Source organism: Watersipora subatra, chromosome 3 (assembly GCF_963576615.1).
Source record: "Watersipora subatra chromosome 3, tzWatSuba1.1, whole genome shotgun sequence".
NCBI lineage: Eukaryota > Metazoa > Bryozoa > Gymnolaemata > Cheilostomatida > Watersiporidae > Watersipora > Watersipora subatra.
This window is the reverse complement of record NC_088710.1, coordinates 68,391,599-68,413,068: the sequence shown is the minus strand read 5'-3', so window position 1 is coordinate 68,413,068 and position 21,470 is coordinate 68,391,599. Positions and strand designations below refer to the sequence as shown.

The following is a 21,470-nucleotide window of genomic DNA, read 5'->3' as shown; positions in this document are numbered from 1 at the left end:
TAGAAAACTGCATAAATTGGCATACCTAACGTAGTTAGTTTAAAAGTTGTTCAAGCTACTTACACTATGCGCTGCTTACTAACCATCCATCTCTTGATTTTATCATCATCATAACAAACTAGAAAACTGCATGTGTATCGGCTACCTTATCAGATGCAGGAATCTCATTTCTAACCATATGGATTGTTGGATGCAACCTGTACCCACACTACAAACAGCATCTCCTTTCTCATCAAACTATCATATTAGTTGCTATTAAAGGGTGAACAAATCTATTCTGTGATTTTCAAGGTTAAGATGTTTTTCAAACGATTTCAGCCAGAAATGCATCCTTATAAAAGTACAGGCAAGATCATGATCCTCATAAGACACATTAGTCTTATAAATAACTACCACCTCTACCTTGAAACCCTGAATAATTCAAAGGGGTCTACGCTAATGTCACATAGAACGAACTGAGAATTGTACTCTTCCTGCACACCTACATATCTACCTACCGCCAGAGAAGACAGAAAGTTTGAGGCAGCTGAAGGTTGTGCAAGAGCTTTATTGGTTGAAGGTTGTGAAAGAGATTTATTGGCTGGCGCAAGATGCTGCTTAGACAATGATTTATCCTCTCCTGGCTTAATGACAGGCTCCAATGATCTCTTACCACTGTAGTAGCAAATACATTGCACAAGTTAGCTCATTATAATTATAATCAGCATGTGCCTCCCGCTATGTTGACAAGAAATACTTTACAGAAGGTGAAGTATGTAATCACCCTGGACAATACAACATGTGAAAAAAAGTAGTGCACTTACCGGCGCCTGCCTCGCTCAGCTAATCTGAGGTTTCTTCCAACACGAGACATTCTTTAAGACGAGAATTCAGTTGCTTTTATTTCAACATAATACGCTTTGTGCACCAATGGCATTAGCTGCCAACAATGATTTTATTAGCACAACGTATATCACGTAGAACAGGATGAACACTCCAAGAACAATGGAAGAAAAAATGTTATTCCTAGAGAGTTTTACAAACAAAGGCTAGTATGCCTACCAGATACCCATTATCAGTCACAATCCATGTTAGCATTTCACACAAAAATATAACTCATCGTGATTTCCATGAAAATGTAAGCATACAAACAGCTATGTTATAAAATATTGAATATAAGAAAATGCATTTTGAAATCAATACACCGATCATCAAGTAGAATTATTAGCAAATTCTACCAGTGAGAGGGAAACTTTAAACGCAGCTCTGTGCAGATCTGGCTCACTTCTTACATTCCTACAATAAACACCAATAACAGGTGAATGAGTCAAACAGTTGGTGGAACAGATGAATCAAAATGCAAATCGTAATAAGAGAATATATGTCTTTAGGGTAAACACCAAAACACCACAGTAGTGAACTGTAGACACCAAAACACCACAGTAGTGAACTGTAGACACCAAAACACCACAGTAGTGAACTGTAGACACTAAAACACCACAACAGTGCATAGCACTAAGAATAGATCATCTTAACCATGCTATTATATAAAGGTTTGGCAACAGGGATTTTGGTATAACGTCAATCGATTTAAAAAGTTATATAGTAGGTATGGGTTTACATCACCACTACTTAAGGTCAGATACGAGTCTTGCAACAAAACCTGATAATCAGCTCTCTATAAATGACTAAATAAGCATGCGTAGATCATTGCTGACCAGCAAAAAAACTTGGATTTGAAATCTCCACAAGGAAATCAATTTGTTATTAGTGTCAGTAACACTGTGCGATCCTATAATAGTTTGTTTACAAAAAGAATGACTATGGTCTAAACAGAAGTGTACATGAGATGTTGAGTGATGTCTTTAAAGGAATGCCAATGTGATGCGCAACAAACTGTAGCAGGGTTGATACAGAATATGTCAGAGTATCAGTGAAAAAGGATGGATAATCAATCGTGCCAAGAGCTATCTACGCATGCAGGGGTTATAATCAATCAAAGACAGTATTTCGATAAGCTGATACATACACAACAGTTTATAATCTTTAATTTGTCATCTTAGGACCCAAATAAAGTACTCAACAAATTGTATTGTTTGTTTTTTATTTATCAGCAATCCAAGTCAATTTATGTTTTTCCATAATTCGATGAGAGGACAAATACTGACACTGACTGGTACCAAATCAACCGATAAATCACTAATAGTTATCTGTTATGCTGGGCTTTGAAAAAATAACCAATCAGGAAAGCATTACAGCAATCGACAAATGGTTGGCGGTATAGGACAGTCAGTGAAAAAAAAGCAGCAAGCCTAACACCTTTGGAATTAAAGTGAATCTGCTGCACCAGTCGAATAACATGAAAGAAAGCGACCAATAACTATAAATAACAAATTACAGAAATTCAGACAAAATGTACTTCCTACAGATGACGGACGATTACAAAAAATCAACAAAACAGTAATAACTAACTATTCTTTTCTCTGCACTCCCTTAGAGCTTCATTGAAGGAATAGCAGACATTCAAGTCATTAGCATTAGTCTTGGAACATTGGAGAAAAGCGTCAAGCTGCTGAGCACAGGGATTGAAAGGCCCTCTCCTCCCTTGAGCTATAAGACCGGGTCGCCAACTAAAAAATCATAAACACGACTTTTCATCTGCAACTCAGCTCTCACTGCACCGTTATTATTCATCTAAGATGCAACACTACTAGGTATTACTTCTCCGGTTGTTGCTGCCCAGCTGGAGCTGTCATTGAGGGTGCGTAGTATCCTTGAGGGTATCTCCTCCACTCCCACCAAGTTCTGCAATAATAATAATAGTGCCGAATTAATGACTTGTACACTCATTCAAAACTAAGATTCGCAGAGGAATGAGTTAGGGCTAGGAGCCCTCGTCGAATTTAACCTGAGCTAATAAAAATTTTCTATTCAACGATCGTGTTTTCAAGAAAATGTGTTTAATAGGGCTTACTTTTAATGGCATTGTTGTTACTCTGTACAAATTTGTGATTTCCATTACGTGCATTGTTTTGTGTATCATAAAATCAGAAGCGAAATGGTTTTCATAAATCTTACAACTGGTTTATTCCCCATTAACAAACGTACCTACACATACACCTTGAGCGTCATCCTATTAATGTTTAATCAAAGATTTTATCAACAAACCATTACAAAATAACTCCTTGCGCAGCACTTTGCAGTCAACATTACGTTTCTCACAGTGTTGTGCAGCTATTTAATTGACATAAATGATGCTGATGTTGTTTAGTTTGATCAACTCACAGAGAAAGTTTCATCAGCACAAAGCTGCCTAAAACTTACAGCAAAGCAGCATTATTTATCCCTTTACCAGCTTGAAAGGGAACTTTGAGAAATAGATTGCTTCAAAAGTTGATGCATTAAAACATGGGTTTGTACAACTGCAAAGCTCTAACTGGAAAAAGACAAACCCACTGGTAAAAGCAAAGACGGATAAAAAATAAACAACTAGTGTTGTATTCTCATAGATACATTGTACGGTATGTATTGGTATACTGAATGGAGTGTATATTGAAAAAAATCTCACTTGTATATATTCAGAGGGTGTGATAGCAACTTGGATTTATTAGCCTTTATTAGACATGGGACTTTCACATGCATAATGATGTTTGTGTAGTTCATTGTAGAGTCGTGACAACTAGAGAATGTTACAATCAGCCTTTAGTGTAACTCCTCTTTAATAAGCAACTTCCGCACATAGTGGATGTACACTTAGTGGATGAACACGTAGTGGATGTACACGTCTTATGCTAATGTGACTCAAAAAGGTGAGGTCATGAAGGCTAAAGCAGAAAATGCATACATAAAATGTAAAAAGAAGCCAAAAATCAATGAAATCATCAAACTGCGCAGAAAAAGTGCTCGTAAGACTATAAGGACTAAAATGTTAATTAGTTAGGAGAATTTAGTCAAGTTCAGATTACATTTCTATGAGAGCTATGTCAGTAACTATGTACATGTAGCGGGTCAAATAAGAGCCATTACAGGGGTTATAGCCCAGCACCAAGTAGCCTACATATGTTACACTTTGGTAATATTACATCTCAGTCGGATGCAGTTACTTTTCAGATTTGAAAAGGTGAAACGAATGCAAGAGAGTATTTGTACTACAGTAGATAGAAGATTCTAAATGAAGTCTTAGATTTAGATGTGTACTCCTATTAACATTAGAGAGCTGGAGACGTTAGAATACTGCTGTGTATATATGTTGGGCCCAAAGCATCTCTCTATTCTAACCATCTATCCTTTCATGTATCAACTTCTAAATATACATTTAACAAATCAATCAGTTTACAGATGAAAAATTCACTTTAGAAGTAACACACATTTTTACTAGACAGATCAACGTGATTACAGTGAGACTCCTCACCAACTGAGAAAGCAATTGGTTGATCTACACACATGCGCTGCTCAAGAAATGCTCAAATCTGACCGAGATCCTCGCCCCCTTACATCACTTACTGTAAAAGTACAACTTCTCACCTCCATAGGAGGCCGAATGGCTAAGCGCAGTTGAATTTCAGATAAAAGATAAAAATTTAGATAGTGAAAGGCTGGCTATTTGTTCTGATAATTTATGATGACATGTGAAAAATAAAGACAAGCTTATTGTTAGAGTTCCAATCAGACATGCTTTGTGTAGATGTAGGTACTAGATTTCAAAAACAGAAAGAGCCTAACTACCAACTAGGCCTAATGCTTACTATGCATGCATCAGACAGAGTTTCCATTGAGAAAATTAGTTAAGGCTAACGAGATGTATTATGTTTAGATTCGTGATTATCTTATTGATTCCTTAAAAAATACATCTACTAGTTTACGATAGACATTCAACAGGGGTTTAAATTGTGCTAGCTTAAATATTATTTGTTTGCGCCTTATGTATGATGAGGAACATAATATATATATGCCATCAAAACAAGAACAACAGGTTTTTTAACATATGTATAACATTTGTATTTAACATATAACAACATTTCCTATTCTTACTTTCAAACTACATATCATGAGAGAAGTGTTTTGTGTAGTTGACAAAAATTAAGAGAAAAATAAAAACAACTGTAAAGGTTTTTAAACTTTGTCAAACAACTGTACCTTTCAAGCTATTAGCTTGGCATATTGCCAATGGAAAATTTCACTAAGCTAGTTAATAATAATAATATAAGGCTAGGCTTCTAATGAGAGTACTCCATGACTTTACATCAGCATTGTCCAGCTCCGCTGTTCTAATAATAGCTATAGCTGAAATGACAGACAAATATACGACATACAGACATACTTGAAGAAATATATATAACTAGATGTGCCTCCCGGCTAGTGTTGGGCCGGTATTGGGTTATCCGCTCTTACCGATACCGAGGGATTCTCGGTATCCGAGGAAACCACTCATTTTCGGTGTCAGCTAGGTATTCGTGGCCGGTTTGATATGATCGGTATTTATCCGTGAAAGTCTACCGGTAAATGGTTATACGGATATCCGGAGAGATTTTTAAAACGCTTCATGACAAACATGCTAATCTCAGCACGCATTGGCGAACAAATTCAACGAAAATTTCCACGCTTACTGTATCTACTATTACCGTACAGGATGAAAATATTCGTTGGTTATAAAAATTCGCGATTTCGCGAACAGACAACTCCGCGAATTATAAAATTCCGTGAATAATTAGTTCTATTTTTAATCACAAGGAAGAACAACTACTGCATCAAATTAAAAACTAGCCGCTAGGTTAGTTTTTAATATAAATACTAAACGTAGCTGAGTTTCAAAACATTCTTAAAACCATTGCCTGGGCTTTGAGCTAACACCATTGCAAATGCATCACATTTCTTTACAAAATTATTCAAGGTTGTCACAAGATATGCAGAATGGCGTCATCGCAAAAATAGCCACTGGGCAGAAGTACTAAACGTAGCCGAGTTCCAAAACTTCTTTAAAATCATCGCCGGGCTTCGAGTTTTATTGCCATTGCATCAAACTTTACAAAATTATTCAAGGTTTTCACAAGTTATTCGGCATGGCTTCGTCATCGCAAAAAATCTCTCCCAGTCTTTTTACATTGAAATCAACTCCATCAATCTCTATTACCGAAGTTGAGGACGATTATGATCTGGACATTATGGTATGTATTTTTTTTGCAGTGCAGATACGTTTTTTCTATAATGAACTGCATTAGTTAATTCGTTTGTTTAAAAACTGATCGCTTTCATTAAATACTTCAGGTATTGTTTTTGTACTTTCTTAACACTTATTAATATTTTTTCTTTTTTGTGTTTGCTGCAGATTGAGAATGAAACAACTTACTCCGATTACGAAAACTAGAGACAAGTAGTGATATTCACCGTGGCAGAAATATTGGCAGAGAAGCAACCAGTCAACCTAGAAGCAAAGCAACCAGACAGAAAAGCAACCAGTCAACCCCTTCATCGACAACAAGTCTTTGATATCGCTGCAGCAAACATGATTAAATTATATATTTTATTTCATGTATAGATATATTATAATTTATTACAAACTTGAGTGTACAAATACAATGTTTCAAAAACAAATACAATTTTACAAACGATGAATGGAGTAAATATAAACAGTTTAGTCTATATGGCGGTTGTCTAGAGCAATAAAATTAAACTGATACTCTTGATAAGTGAATACTAGTGTGTAATGGTGCTCTCTGATTAGTTATTGTGGTAATAGCAGCTCTATATCGCTGTCACTGTCTTGAGTAGATGTTAAAGGCGATTCTCTCGCTACTACATAGCTGGTAAGGAAGTTATCATCAGAACTCTCCTCGTGGATTACTATTGCAAAGTTCTGCCGGTTGGCCAAAGATTTGTGCTTGTAAAGGCGTTTTTGTTCCTTTTTTAAACAGATATATTCTCTTCGTAAGTAGCTGCAGTCACTTCTACCTCAATTTCCAGACCTCCCTGAATAATTGGTGATCTTTTAAAAATGACATAGACCACCCTTGCAGTCATTGTGCTCGCGTGTATGATGAAAAATATCTCTCTCACACTAAAACAAATAATGAAGCGGTAAGGATAGAAAAAATAAATATTGCGTTATACCGAAGAACCAAAGTAAAATTCAACTAATTAAGTAAATGGTTTTGAGAAAAAACTCATTACTTACCACAAATTGTTGGTTCATCAAAGGCCTCCAAATCTATGAATATTCGTGAAAACCTCTGAACGCAACAATGAATTTATAGCTTAGCACGATCCACCCGTAGTTGTAAGCTAAATAGAAAACAAAACGCGCAATGCGCGTAGCCACGCATGCGTAAGGTTAACTCTATTGCTAGACGTAATAGAGTTAACTTTTCCTAGAGAGTGGCAGTTTTCAGCCGCGAATAAATTCATTTGCGAATATGCATTAAAAGACAATTTTCGCGAAATATAACTCCGCGAATAAATTCATGCTGTACGGTATATTACGTTACATTGACAATGCCACCAGCCTCAAAGGTTTGGGAGTTCTACACAGATGGGAGGACGTATAAAGACTCTAACGGGACTGGACTCTAATTGGACTGCGAATAATTATGTGATTACATTACCTGATTACAATATATGTGATAGTAAGATTTTTTTAAACTGTTTCAGTATATTTAACAAAGAGAGCCCCTTGCCATGATCTATCTGTTCTTTATTATACATAACGTTTGTATCAATAACTATATTTTTTAATAGAATAAACAATAAACACATCTATCATGAAAATTATATTTCCATCTTTCTTTTCTTTTTTGGCTTTGTAAAACAAGGAGTCTCTTTGCCGTAAGAATATACTGCTGACTAAAGAATGTTTTTTTGCACAGGCTACTTTTTGCACAACGATAAAAATTGTTCGAGACAGTTATGATTTAAAGTTTAAACCATTTAAAGACACACTGATAACCACATACCAAACAATAGTACCAACATACCGACAATACCGAACTTTCTTAGTTGGCAAAGGATACCGAAGATGGTAAATACCGAGGATACCGATACTAGGAAAACCGATAAAAGTGTGCAAGGATATCCGATCCGGCACTAAATTAGATACCGACCCAACACTACTCCCGGCGTTGCCCGGGTTTTAAAAATCAGCTTATAAGCTAAGTAGGCTAGTAAGCTTACTAATTCTAAGCTAGTAAGCTAGCAATTTCAGTAAGCTAGTTGCATCAGCATTACTGTAACGATGCATCAGCATTGTCGTCCAGCTACAGCTATTCTAACAATAACTATAGCCGGAATGACAGACAGATATACAACATACGACACACGGACATACTTTGAGAAATATACATGTATATATAGGTATATATGTATACACACATATATATACTATATGGGCCTATAAATATGTATATAAACACACACACATATATATCAGCAAAAATCAAAAAAACTGGTTTGAACATCAATAAGATATGAGAGTCGGTCAGCTACTAGAACTACAACAGCTGGTATTAGTGGTCCCTAATACGTACCACTAATGATGAGGTCTATTGATGTGACCCAACTGTGTCATTGAAGAAAATTAGACAGAGAATATCTCATCTAAAGACTATGAGCTTACTATGAAGTCTTTGAAACCTGCTTTAACTTATTATGTAGATGAATTAGTGTGTGCTGTCGGCTAAGGTTAAGCCAAACTTTTTTCAGATCATGCCACATACGTCGGTAAATCTCTTACAAATGAAAAATGTAGCTTCTTGTTGAGTTATTATGTTATTTCTCCCATGTATGTTGCAGAGTATACATAAGACTGATAGAAAAATTTATTACTAGTATGAAGGCTATCTTTAGAGTAAGCTTATCTCCGCTCTATTATCTCTTCCTCTTACCACTTCTTCATTAGTACGCACTAGAGTAAAAACAAGTGGTGCACCTCAGATATTTTTAGTCCTTAACCAGCAGTTGTATATCAAAATTGTTGCCTTATTATGCAACTAGGAGAAACACAAATAGAATGTAATAATTTTTGGTACATCTGTCAGCATGTGTATCTAGTTGCAAGTTATTGCGCACTTCAGTGATGTTTTTCCTACCTTTCAGCTGACTTATGAATCTTATTGCGTTGTGATGCACCATTTCGATGTCATTTTTAAAATATTCAAGCGAAGTATCCCAAACTGCTGCAACATATTTTAGATGCGGTCTGCAGAGACTAGTGTAAGCCAAAGAAGACGCATGAAGAGCACGCTTGAGCATGCCTAACTGGCGCTTAGCTTGCAAGATCTTGAACTGTATATGGTTGTTGAATTTCAGATTGGATTGTAATACCACTTCAATCTGGGTCTGAAAATCAGCCAAAAGCCAGTAAAAAAAGTTATGTCATAGCTACTAATAAGTTTATGGCGTATTTTTCATATTTAGTATGGCTAGAAAAAATTAAATAATATTGAGATTCATTTCGATCGATTCTTTGAATTTTCTCGTCTTTGTTTGCTTCTATTCAGAGTTTACCGACAAATACAAGCATTGTATTGGTATCTTACGTGCATTCAGATATTTATTTGGTGAAAGCCAAATAAAAATGGCATGTGTAATTATATATACTAACCTGAATATATGTGTTGCTGTGAGCAAAGCTACAGCACCTACTCCGCAGGACATCCGACTAGACATACCTAATATTATCTAGATAACTAACCGGTCGTGGGAAGAAACCTTCACGAAATGCAGTTTACGTAGGGCGGTCAAAACAAAAGCTTTTCTGCAGAAGTTCGGAAACCGGATATTACAAAGATAGGATAAGTAACTCCAAATCGACCAATTTTGTACGTACAGTATAGCATATGGTGTACATGTACTGTACTAACAATTAGACTGAAGCACGGTTTACAACCAGAATATAGTACAGACCGACTATAATTTATAAGCACTTTGTGTCATGTGACTTGGTAACATATTCTGTTTATCCACAAATCAATTGAAAACCTTTTTATGTCAATTTTCAACATAATTGCGAAATCAATTGATTGTATCTACCATCCATCAAGCTGTTTGCCAGCATAGTATATACTGTATAAAAGTGTCATGTTGCTCAATATATAGATATATATACCTAGATTGGCCAATAAGGAAAAAGCCTGTCAGACCTAAATAGCACGACGCAACGTCACTGTATTGTACCTCACGCTTGACTGCACTGCTGTTTACAATGAATCTAATGGGAAGAAGGTAACAAAATTACATTTATTTTCACATAAAAACCTTCTTGTATACATAATCCAGTAAACTAAAGCAATTCTGTGATAATATCTGATAACCACCATAGATTAAAACTATAAAAGCTATGAATTGTTGCACACAAATCATGAGCCATCATGGCTTTATTTGCAACCCTCTCTTATCCCCATTCTCTCTTTTCCCCTTCTCCAAAGAATAAGTTAGAAGGGGAAAAGAGAGAAGGGGAATGGAGAGGGGAAATAGCCCACCCACTCAAAGAGCCAGACCTTGGCTAGGTAAATAGACTAATATGCTGAACTAAACATGACTAAATATGATGAGTATGCAAGTATGTCTGAAGTCAAAAATGAGACAGAATGATGATTTTACAGCTGGCTAGGTCACCAAAGCTAAAGTGTAATGATTGTATCACTAGCATCGTGGATGTTACCAACGTTGATGTAAACCAAGCAACGAATTCCCTAATTACAGTTAAGAATCAGGGTGGCTTGACTTTGTCTTCGCCTGTGGTGATTGAGGTTTGCAACCACAGCGAGAAAGCGACAAGAGTGTTGCTTAGTAGCGCTGGATTGATGAAAAGCTTTGCCAGGCTAGCACTAATTGCCACCACTAAGAAGCCAGTCACGAAAGGACAATATCAAGTTATTTGTACAATATGCATAAGCAAGTTAAAGGTTGACCTGCAACAAAATTCACATTGCAGTTATTTGGTGTCATAAGATTCACCATACCTTACTCTGTTGTGTTGTAGGTGTGAAATATATGAGAAGGTGATTACAAGCTCTTAAAAGCTAAAAACTTATACAGTCATACTTCAACTTACGAGCTTAATGCGTTCCGAGACTGAGCTCGTATGTTAATATACTCGCATGTTGGTGCAATTTATTTATATATCGAACAATTAAATATATATTGCTTGGTTTCCATACTCTAAAAATGCAAATAAAACACTCAAAACAAGATATTGTAACAGAAAGAAGATGTTGGTTATTGTCATAATTTACCACATGCTTTCAAAAAGCAACAATCAAAAAATAATACAAGGAAATGTGATTATTTAAAATGTAAAATTAAATACATACAATAGCAGCTAATGCTAGCATTTGCGAGAGAGGGAGATATAAGTTATCCTTCATTACAACAGTTGTCTTTGATAAATTTGAATTTTATCAATGTCTTAAAAGACAAACTCTAATGTTGGTATGGTATTGGCCTTCAATCTAGCTTTTTTCCCAATACCAGGTGATACTTGGTAGCTGTCACTAGTGAAGTGGTCTGAACAAAGTACAGAAGATTTACTTGGGGTCCACTGTTCTCGTCTCACTGCTTTAATCCAGGCATCCTTGCGATCAGCAGCAGTAGGAAAACTTAACAAGTAATAAAAGATACATACAATTAGTGGTGTTTTTTGCTCATTGGATTATTGACTTTTTGCCTTTGAGAAGTGTAGCATCAACCTTGTCAAATAATGGAAACTTTTAAGCCTGATTATAGCCAAAGATAACCATGCTCCAAGCCATGCTCATGTAGTATGTTCATGAATTCTCCCAACGATTAGCAGGGTGAATGTTTGTTATATTGTCCTACCTGTGGAAGCTTTTCTCTGGGCATTTTCTTGGATAATTTGAACATCCAAAAGCAACGCAGCAATTCTTACTAGTCTTCTCAGATGACTGTGAGCTTGATGAATAATGGTGAGATCGCTGCCAAAATAGCAATGAATATGAATTCCATTCTGACTTAGTGATTTATAGCAAGATGATATCCAAATTAATGACTCAAGCATCACAAAGTAGCAGTATTACACAAGCAGCTCCTTGGGCAAAGTTAAGGAAACCTTCCAAGAGAGAGTCAATCAGTTAATGAATCAAACAAGTTGAAGTTGATAGTAACTTGACAAACAATGATGTCTGCTGATTTGATTGTCTTCAATAATTTTTTCAAAGTGTCAAATATGGGGAAAATATGTTCACTATTGGTATGAACACTGTTCTAGTTTTTACTATAAAGCCTTACAGCTGATATTTAGGAGTTCCAAGCCTATCTTTGATATTAAAAGTAGTAAAAAACTCACCTTAGTAGCAGCTGACACACTCTTCTCAGCTTCAGCCATTGTAAACTAATGATGAATCTTGCGGTCAGTCAAGCATAAGGTACAATACAGTGACGTTGCGTCATGGCATTTAAGTCTGACAAAGCCACCAATGGGACTAGCTATTATTGGCCAATCTAGGTATATATATCTATGGATGTAAGGCCTCAAAATGATGCATACATGAAATTTTGTGTTGTTTTGTTTTAGCTTTGATTCTTGGAAAACACTGAATAGTTGAGGTGGTTTCATTTTAACTCAAACGCAGGAAGTCAAACTCAGTTCTCGGATTTAGTTTTTGATGAATCTTGTTGCATCAAAATAGCAAATACATGCATTAAATTTACTTTGATTGTGATATCACAGAACATTTATCTTGTCAGAATCATCTTACAGTATGGCATTAAAAGCTTCTAGTGCACTGACAATGGTAAGTAATATCCATTCATTCCTAATTATATCCAAAACTTTAATTGCAAGCTAATGCAATGCGCTGAGCAGAGCAACACGGGATGGCGTGTAGGTGCGCAAAATAGTGCGATTGATCTGACTAGATCGCAATTACGAGAAGACATGAAATGAACCATAGGCAAAGCATAAACGCTATGTTTATAATACTGGAACATTCAACAAGTTATCACAAGTGTAAGACTTCAGCTGAATATAGCAATAAAAATATACTTACATAAAAATGATATCTCATTATCAATATACAGTACATGACAAAATGCACACCACAGACTGATATCACAAGAGCAAATTCAAACACAATGATGAATTGTTAACATAATACAGAAAATTTTGTTTGAAGACAATAGAAAGATGATTAAAAAATAGCACAACTCTATTGATTGACGGGAGTGACTCAAGCGTTAAGCAAAACTGCCATGTAGTTTCATAATTTTGGCAATAGCTGTATGACACGAGAAGATGAACGCGAATCTCTCAGAGTGCCTTGACGGGTGACTCCTTAGCAGTTACAGACCACCTACACGCCTGAAACAGAATAAGACTGCTGATGGGGCTTAAGAAAATGGGATTCAGGTATTCCATAATTTGAATACATCATAAATAATATCTCTCTAGAGAACCAGTGAACAAGAGATTAGAAACATGTCGGAACAGACTGGCACAACCAAACTGTCCAGCTGCACCTGTAGATAGATTTGTCCTGTATTTTAACAGAAAATCTCTCAAGTATGACTCGATTTTTATAGTAGTAAAATCAGGCTAATTTGCTTAGTTAGTAGCCAGTGACAGCAAAGTACAATTATCCTGGCAATGAACCTCCCTTGACAAGCTTATGGGTTCCTGTAAGAAATAAGTAGGAAAAGTGGTTATACCAGATATACCTACCATCTTTGTAAGACAAAGGAAGGATAATTAGGTGTCTTTTTGTATAATACTTGCTGCTATATCAATCAATATATTGCTTGCTCTCAACTGTGACCATCAAAACGTATATGTACTGACCATGTTTCACTATGCATTCCTTCAATGCCCTATTAAATCCATAACAGAGGTTGAGGTCTCCAGAATTATTCTTGGCGCAGTGAATAAAGGCCTCTAGCTTTTGAGCGCAAGGACTCAGTCGTTCCAGTGAGTTAGCCGCCTAACAGTAATAGAAAGAGCTATGCGAGTTGGAAATTGATTGTCATTATAATGTAATTAATTGACTGCATTTCTATGTACAAAAGATGTCGCATCTGTTATAAATGTACACTTACAGAGCCAACAGCTGCCCCGGTGCCTACCGCGGCTCCAGGCTCCACCAGATTAGACTGCTTCCTGTCCCACCTCCTCTCTCCTCTTCCCCAGCCCCAGCCCGGCCTCCAGCTAGAACAAGAATCTTTATTAATTTCAGCGGGTTAATTCAAAAGTTACGAAGTGAATCATCTGAGAAGTGAGTCTTCAACAACAGAGCTGAGGTATGAAATGGAACAGGAAGCATATCAAACATACAATAGAAAAACTTACTTTGGCTGTGTAACTGTAGACTTGTAGGTAGCCTCGGATACCTCATTGGATGGCTCCAAACTCTTCCTTTCCCACCTACAGACATATGCTTATATGTAATATCATCAGTTTTGCTGCTAAGAAATCGATCACATCTATTGACAAATGAATGACAGGAAATTTGTTTAACAAACCTTATAGACTAGAGTGGTGGTTGCACAGGCTGATCTTTAGGATGACAGCTATATTTCAAAGGTCAATTTTTAAAGCTTGTCTACTTTGTTTCAAAAGAAATGATTTTAATCAGACAAGTTTTTACTTGTTTTACTTTTAGATTTTAACACAACTTGCAAAAGTGGCAATTCCTTAATGGAAATGAGGAAGCATAGTATACAACTTTGATAATATATACAGCATCAAAGTTGTCTCCACTTGATATTCGAAAAACCCTGATGATTCTTATTGTTCTTTTTGCATAAGTAACACCTCACCAAAATTTAATTTTTAGCCAAAACTATGCGGAAATTTAAGTTGGTAACGTTAAATACTGCTGATTTTCATTTACTTTTCGCATGTCAGTTAACTATATCCACAGGCATTTGCTGTAGATAGGTCACAGTATTTGTGTACACAGGGTCTTCTATTTATCGACTGTGTATCTATTGTCCAACTTTAAGCATACATTATCAATAAGTTATTTAACTGCACCTGCGCTGAGTCATCGGACAAAAAGATGGCGGAGGACCAGATGAGGCATTGGCACCATTGTTGGATCCTTCAGGTGACCACTCTCTCCAATGTTTACATCTTTGGCCTGGACTCGAACTAGAAAGAGACTTGTAGGTAGATTAGACAATAACTGAGACCACTACATATAAAGTCATCAGCATCATAAGCTTAGATTCAGAATCTGATGATAAAATAACGTAACTTGTTATAATATAATATATATAACAATACAATAAAGGTGGAGACTTGAACAGCAAGCAGTGATTAGTGAGGTTGTGATAGGGTACAAACCTTCAATACTTGGATACTCTATGTATATTAAGGTGACAAACCTTCAATACTTGGATACTCTATGTATATTAAGGTGACAAACCTTCAATACTTGGATACTCTATGTATATTAAGGTGACAAACCTTCAATACTTGGATACTCTATGTATATTAAGGTGACAAACCTTCAATATTTTGATACTCTATGTATATTAAGGTGACAAATCTTCAATACTTGGATACTCTATGTATATTAAGGGTACAAACCTTCAATACTTGGATATTCTATGTATATTAAGGTGACAAACTTTCAATACTTGGATACTCTATGTATATTAAGGTGAGAAACCTTCAATACTTGGATACTCTATGTATATTAAGGTGAGAAACCTTCAATACTTGGATACTCTATGTATATTAAGGGTACAAACCTTCAATACTTGGATATTCTATGTATATTAAGGTGACAAACTTTCAATACTTGGATACTCTATGTATATTAAGGTGAGAAACCTTCAATACTTGGATACTCTATGTATATTAAGGTGAGAAACCTTCAATACTTGGATACTCTATGTATATTAAGGTGACAAACCATCAATACTTGGATACTCTATGTATATTAAGGGTACAAACCTTCAATACTTGGATACTCTATGTATATTAAGGATACAAACCTTCAATACTTGGATACTCTATGTATATTAAGGTGAGTAAATTAATTTTAGGCAAAAACTAGGAACATTGAACGTTGTATTGAAGCCTGGAATATACTCTCAATATTGCCTTAGTATTGAAATAAAGCAGAGAAATTTTTTATACTTTTGTTGATATACGGAACGGGTATCCGGCTGAGGAGAAGACGTAGCGCTGGGGGAAACATTTGAAACTCCTGCTGCGGGCTCAGGACTTCTCTTACTCCAACTTGTTGTCCATCTGCAAACAAACCCTGGCTTCACATGTTGTTTGCATGTTCCATGTTTCCATGTTCACATAGATGTTTGCTAGTTTGGTAGTTGTCTGTTCAACAGACTTGATATACTGTAATCAGCATCTGACTTGATAAGACCTTTTAGTAGATATTCCAATAATTTTCTTTATTTTAATAAACCCTGCAAGTAGTTTCCTTCTGCAACAGTCTTAAGTCTCTTTAATCTAGTCATTGAATGTCTGATAACTAATAAAATATTACATAGTGACTGTGAACAAGTGGGTATGTGGAGTGGAAGGAGGAAGAATGGCAAGGTTGAGGTGAGACCTCACTGGTTTCACGAATTCAATGATAAGATATATATAATATCGTCTATGACATTATATATATCATATACTATATTATATATACTATACAAATACTATATTATATATATTACAAATATGACTTGTACATATAATATATGCATATTATATATAGTATACGATATACTCAATATACGAGAATAATCATTAGAGACTGGAAACGACACTTTGATGTAGTTGATCTGCAGATACATAAGAAAATAACCGCTGACTGGAAGAGGGGCAACCGTTTTAAATGCGTCAAATTTACGAGTTGGACATAAGAACTTCACAGAATTTAAATGTGTAGAGCCCATGAAGCAGCAATGATACGCTGACTATATAGGCTAAGTAAAGTAATTGCAATATAATTATGTTTACAAGGATCTTCCCATGCCCTCTCGAGTGTCGGAACTAAGCAGTATCGATTGCATAAACACCTCATTGCATCATCCATTCCTAACACTGATTAGCGCTACATGACTTTTTATCTACAGCTTCCAACAGGGGAAGGCCAGCTTCAGTAAACCATCAGAAGATGAGTACTGTACAAGGAAGTGAAGATGTTCCCAAATGCTTACTAATGAACACATAGTGCATCACACGGAACAAGCAGCTGATCAGGAACTATGAGCTATCTATTGGCACTAACTTGGCTTTCATTTTGGCTCTATAATAGCGTTGGCAGAGCCAATAAATGATTTTGGTGGTTCATCAAGGTATATGTGCCAGAATATGTGTCAGCAATGATGAAGCAAGTCTGCGATTTACCTGGTTTGCCATCAGATCGATCCTGACAACTTGTCCCATATTTTGCCCTTACATTACAACAACATCTACCGTAAAACCTTCATTTAAATGCCATGGCACTGTAATTTTCAGCCCTTCCCTTAGAATGGCGCTTTAGTAGAGGTGACGTTCAAATAAGGTTGGCGTAATATTTTTCAAACGCCTTGTCGGAATGTTGAGAAGATAAATTTAAATTTTCGATTCACTTTTTCACGGGCAAACCGAATGTCGCCCATATTTTGCACTCTCCTTCCGGTGGTGCGACATTAACCCTTTTGGATGCAAGAAATTTGCTAACATACCTTCAACTTGTTGTGCTCCAACTCTCTAAATAAATATACATAAGGAAGCTGATACATGTACATGTCTCTACCAGTTGATATCTATAGTGTAGCTTGCAATTAACGCACGATGATCTTATAGCCTGCGTTGCTATTTGTTGGAGCTTTAAAGTTTTTATTTTATTTTACCTTTGAGGGCATATTTTTATTTTATAACTATATTTAACAAGATTGCATAAAAGCTCATTGCACTCATCGATATGTTTGCAACAGTTTGCAGCCAAAACTGGCTTTTTATGTGCAATAGAACAGGAGTTACAAGCGTCGATCCATTGTAAGCTGAGTTGAGATTACCACGATCATGCTATCAAATAATATGCTATAAATCTGCAAATTTATAAGCTTTATAATAATAATAATCTATCATTCAATTAAAGGGAGTCACTCTATTTTTCAACCCTTCTCCCATAGTGGCGCTCAAACGAAGTTAGTGTTCAAATACAGGTTTTATGGTATTTTGCCATTACGTTACAAACAATGTGCTTGTGGCGCTTGCCACACTTCGTTGACCTGCTAAAAATCTTCCCATCTAAACTATTAGAAAAGAAATGATTCTTTTTACTCTTTCATAGTTTTCGTTTCGTACAAACGCGCAGCAACTATAAAATAGTAGTTCTAATTGTAGTTTTAGACCTTTCAATATACAGCCCTCGCTAGTAATATGGCAATTCAACTGATTAGATTATCACATTTTGCACATGTATGTTATACGTGCAAACTACAGTAACAAGCTTGTAGATGATCATGTACACTTTGCCTGTCCAAACTTTTAGATAGACTATCTCCCTTAATTGTTAAAAAATTTAAGCAATCCATTAGCATTGAGAGTTTTACCCAAATACGTCTTGCCATAAATTATAGAATAAAAAACATGGGCACAACTAGGATTCCCGTAACAAGTTCATTCAGACTTGCAAGGTGATTCAGACTCATCCCCTAAATTTACATTCAAATGAATAAACTCTAAACCCATGAGTTGAAGCTGGCAGAGAGCTATGATACATAAACAGCAGTTGACGATCAAATCAACATGGAATCCAAAGGCCTGAAGAATGAATCTGGGCAGAACCCGCTACAAACCTTTATGAAAATAATCTTCAGAACTGATTTTCTATGCATTTAGGCAACTATCCATGAGTAAGTATTGATAAAAATAGTCATCCTTGATGTTGATGCGGGTTTACATACCAAAGCACAGTTCACATTTTTATTAAACATCAAGTGCTTAGCTCAGACCTACAAACCCAAATTGATGATCTAGAATTGGTTTGTCTGAACATCATAAACCGGCTGTTTTCTGTGTGGCATAAACTAACATTTTATGGTATTATATAATTCTGTGCATGATCTATTACTGTATTGCATGATCTATTATTGTATATTAAATCTTCCGCAACCCGAACTGCATCGTATGGCTCGGCAAAGCGTTTTCCATAAACTAACATGTTATGGTATTATATAATTTTGTGCATGATCTATTACTGTATTGCATGATCTATTATTGTATATTAAATCTTTCGCTACCCCGAACTGCATCGTATGGCTCGGCAAAGCGTTTTCGTCTGGCCAAGAGCCGCATGATGCGGCTTTAGTACGCTTTGAACAAATCATTTCTGATAAGTGAGTAGTTGATAAATTAGCCTGTCATATCTGTCCTTGAACGAAAAGAAATAATTATTCGCATGCGTTGAGCCAATAAAAACATGTTCACAACCCATGTTGAGCGTAGTCTCGCTTTGCAAAAACACTTATATTTTATTGCAGTTTCTTCTTAGCAATGACCAGTCGTGCTAGACACATTACAGCGATAAATTTTTACTCATTTTAGATTAAAGGACTTTGGGTGATTTTTATTGAACAATAGTATAACTGAAAGTATTTATACTTATATATATCAGTAATAACAATGTCGTAAAATGTAATAATAATGACAAATACTCCGACTCGGACATGCTCATGGTCTTTTCGAAAATGTCTGAAAAAGTGTTCTTTCACATTCTGCAAAGCATTTGAGCTATTTTCCATGATATCAACTGATGTAAAACTTTATGCTAATTAATTTGATATTAGCATATATTTTATAGACCATGCGGTTAAAAAGTTATGACGATTTATACGCACCCCTGTCAAATATTAGGTTTTACTGAATACGTAATTACTGAATACTAATACTGAATACGTAATAGTCCCAACAAAGAAATTAATTCGGTAGCAAAAGAGTTAATAAAGAAACAAAATTAAACATTTAATGAGGAGCATTTTCCTATCCAACTTAAACAGAAACCAAGTCAGGAAATGTATCTCTCGATTTGCTATTTACTTAATGATAAATCGCAAAGCTACAGATAAGGGAATTCATAAAAGCGGCAAAGTAGGCATATATATCTGCATCCGGATTCGTGTTAAAACTTTTACACCGATTCAAAGATAGGATAAGGGAGACAGTTCCTGGGTTAGACTCAACTTAAATTGGATACAAAATTTGTTCTTTGTTAAATCTCATAAATATCTTGTAATCGTACTCCTTTGAATACTAAATCAGCTGCCATGATTTTTTAAATTATTTTTTAAGCCATTTATACTCGATTTGAACTACTTTTACGATGTTTTCAAAAACTGCCTAGTAGCATTGTACCTACTGGTCTCAGCTCAGCATGAATATTAGTCAACTTCTGCCAATTAGTTTAGGTGACAAAATCAATCCAATTAGAGATGAGTCAGGTTTTGAATCTGCAAGTGTACTAGGCAAGGTTATTAAAAGACTATACTTTGTATAAAGTTGGTAGAGATAACAGAAGCCATAAACGCTCAATAAACTTTAGAGAATTCAAAACCAAAAACTGGTAACCAACCCATCACTGGCCACTAGTTATTAAAAATGCTAGTTGTTTAAAATATAGAATTGCTAATGTCTTAGACTAAGCATCTGTACTCAAAGCTAAGTATCACCATTGTTGTGTATTTGCATCAGTTGCTTTCGACATCGAGAGCGTTCTAAGTAACTTTTTTGCATTGAAACAATGTTGTGTAAAAACATCAATTTTTGACAAGGATGTAATGCGTGGCTCAGCAGTCAACACCCAAAAACAGATGTTTCATGGTACAAAAATAGTAATGATCATTTGTTGCCTTTATACTTCAAGGAATGACCTGAGCAGTAAGAAATGAATGATAGCTAATATGCACACACGTATGAGCGCAGTTCATCAGGACATTTTAATAACACGAAATTGTTTTTTCGTGCCCTGCACATTAGATGTTAATACAACATATTTCATAAGCATGCCTCAACAAAGAGAAATATTAAAAGGTGAATAAATACTGCAAATTGAAAACTAGAGGAGACCGAAACAACATTTTTATCAAATAGAAATTCCCAAATAACCAAAAGCTTGGCTATGTGGTGCATCAATGTGTTTGTTGAACCAAAAGACAGTGTTCGATCAGTATGGCGTCTGGTCTAGAAGTTCGTTCTAAAATTTATTACACTAAAAGTTGTTTCAAAATACAAAAACTTGAAAAAAATACTAAAATTACAAAACGAGTAGTTACCCAACGGTAAAAAATGTTTTCATTATCTTACAAATACGTACGGTTGTGGCTCCATATTTTCTATCAGGACGAAATACTGACTCAATCAACATTCGACGCGGAGATTTCTCATGATTTGTGTTTACATACAGCGCGAGCGGATTCGTGAAGAGAGGGCGTGTCTTATTCCAAATGCGCATCCTGTAATCTGTAGTAACGATAAATTCAATATCGGACTGCAATATTTTTTATAGAATAAGGATGGTGATATAGCAAAGCATTATTTT

General features: G+C 35.6%; 2 protein-coding genes across 2 annotated transcripts; both read right to left on the bottom strand.

The window, feature by feature from the left end:
• Nucleotides 1–910: 910 nt before the first annotated feature.
• LOC137389985 (uncharacterized) lies at nucleotides 911–9,711 on the bottom strand. Its single transcript, XM_068076190.1, has 4 exons — nucleotides 9,572–9,711; nucleotides 2,701–2,784; nucleotides 2,452–2,609; nucleotides 911–1,275 (listed from the first exon to the last, which is right to left on the bottom strand). Exons 1-4 carry the CDS (start codon nucleotides 9,634–9,636, stop codon nucleotides 1,268–1,270), a joined length of 315 nt encoding a protein of 104 aa, XP_067932291.1. The 5' UTR covers nucleotides 9,637–9,711; the 3' UTR covers nucleotides 911–1,267.
• A 3,160-nt stretch (nucleotides 9,712–12,871) lies between these two features.
• Nucleotides 12,872–21,351, bottom strand: LOC137391560 (uncharacterized). Its single transcript, XM_068078070.1, has 7 exons — nucleotides 21,246–21,351; nucleotides 16,070–16,183; nucleotides 14,957–15,073; nucleotides 14,270–14,344; nucleotides 14,020–14,128; nucleotides 13,766–13,904; nucleotides 12,872–13,288 (listed from the first exon to the last, which is right to left on the bottom strand). The coding sequence occupies exons 1-7, from the start codon at nucleotides 21,257–21,259 to the stop codon at nucleotides 13,281–13,283; spliced, it is 576 nt and encodes a 191-aa protein (XP_067934171.1). The 5' UTR covers nucleotides 21,260–21,351; the 3' UTR covers nucleotides 12,872–13,280.
• Between the last annotated feature and the right edge of the window lie 119 nt (nucleotides 21,352–21,470).

What these genes read in the sequence shown, in the direction of transcription:
- LOC137391560 (XM_068078070.1), bottom strand. An exon ending in TCTACAGTTACACAGCCAAA is followed by an intron (nt 14,129 to 14,269) that starts GTAAGTTTTTCT and finishes TTCTTGTTCTAG; the next exon opens with CTGGAGGCCGGGCTGGGGCT. An exon ending in CCGGGGCAGCTGTTGGCTCT is followed by an intron (nt 13,905 to 14,019) that starts GTAAGTGTACAT and finishes TATTACTGTTAG; the next exon opens with GCGGCTAACTCACTGGAACG.
- LOC137389985 (XM_068076190.1), bottom strand. Translation starts at nt 9,636, where the DNA reads ATGTCTAGTCGGATGTCCTGCGGAGTAGGTGCTGTAGCTTTGCTCACA. An exon ending in ACAGCAACACATATATTCAG is followed by an intron (nt 2,785 to 9,571) that starts GTTAGTATATAT and finishes TTATTATTGCAG; the next exon opens with AACTTGGTGGGAGTGGAGGA. An exon ending in GGGCAGCAACAACCGGAGAA is followed by an intron (nt 2,610 to 2,700) that starts GTAATACCTAGT and finishes ATGATTTTTTAG; the next exon opens with TTGGCGACCCGGTCTTATAG.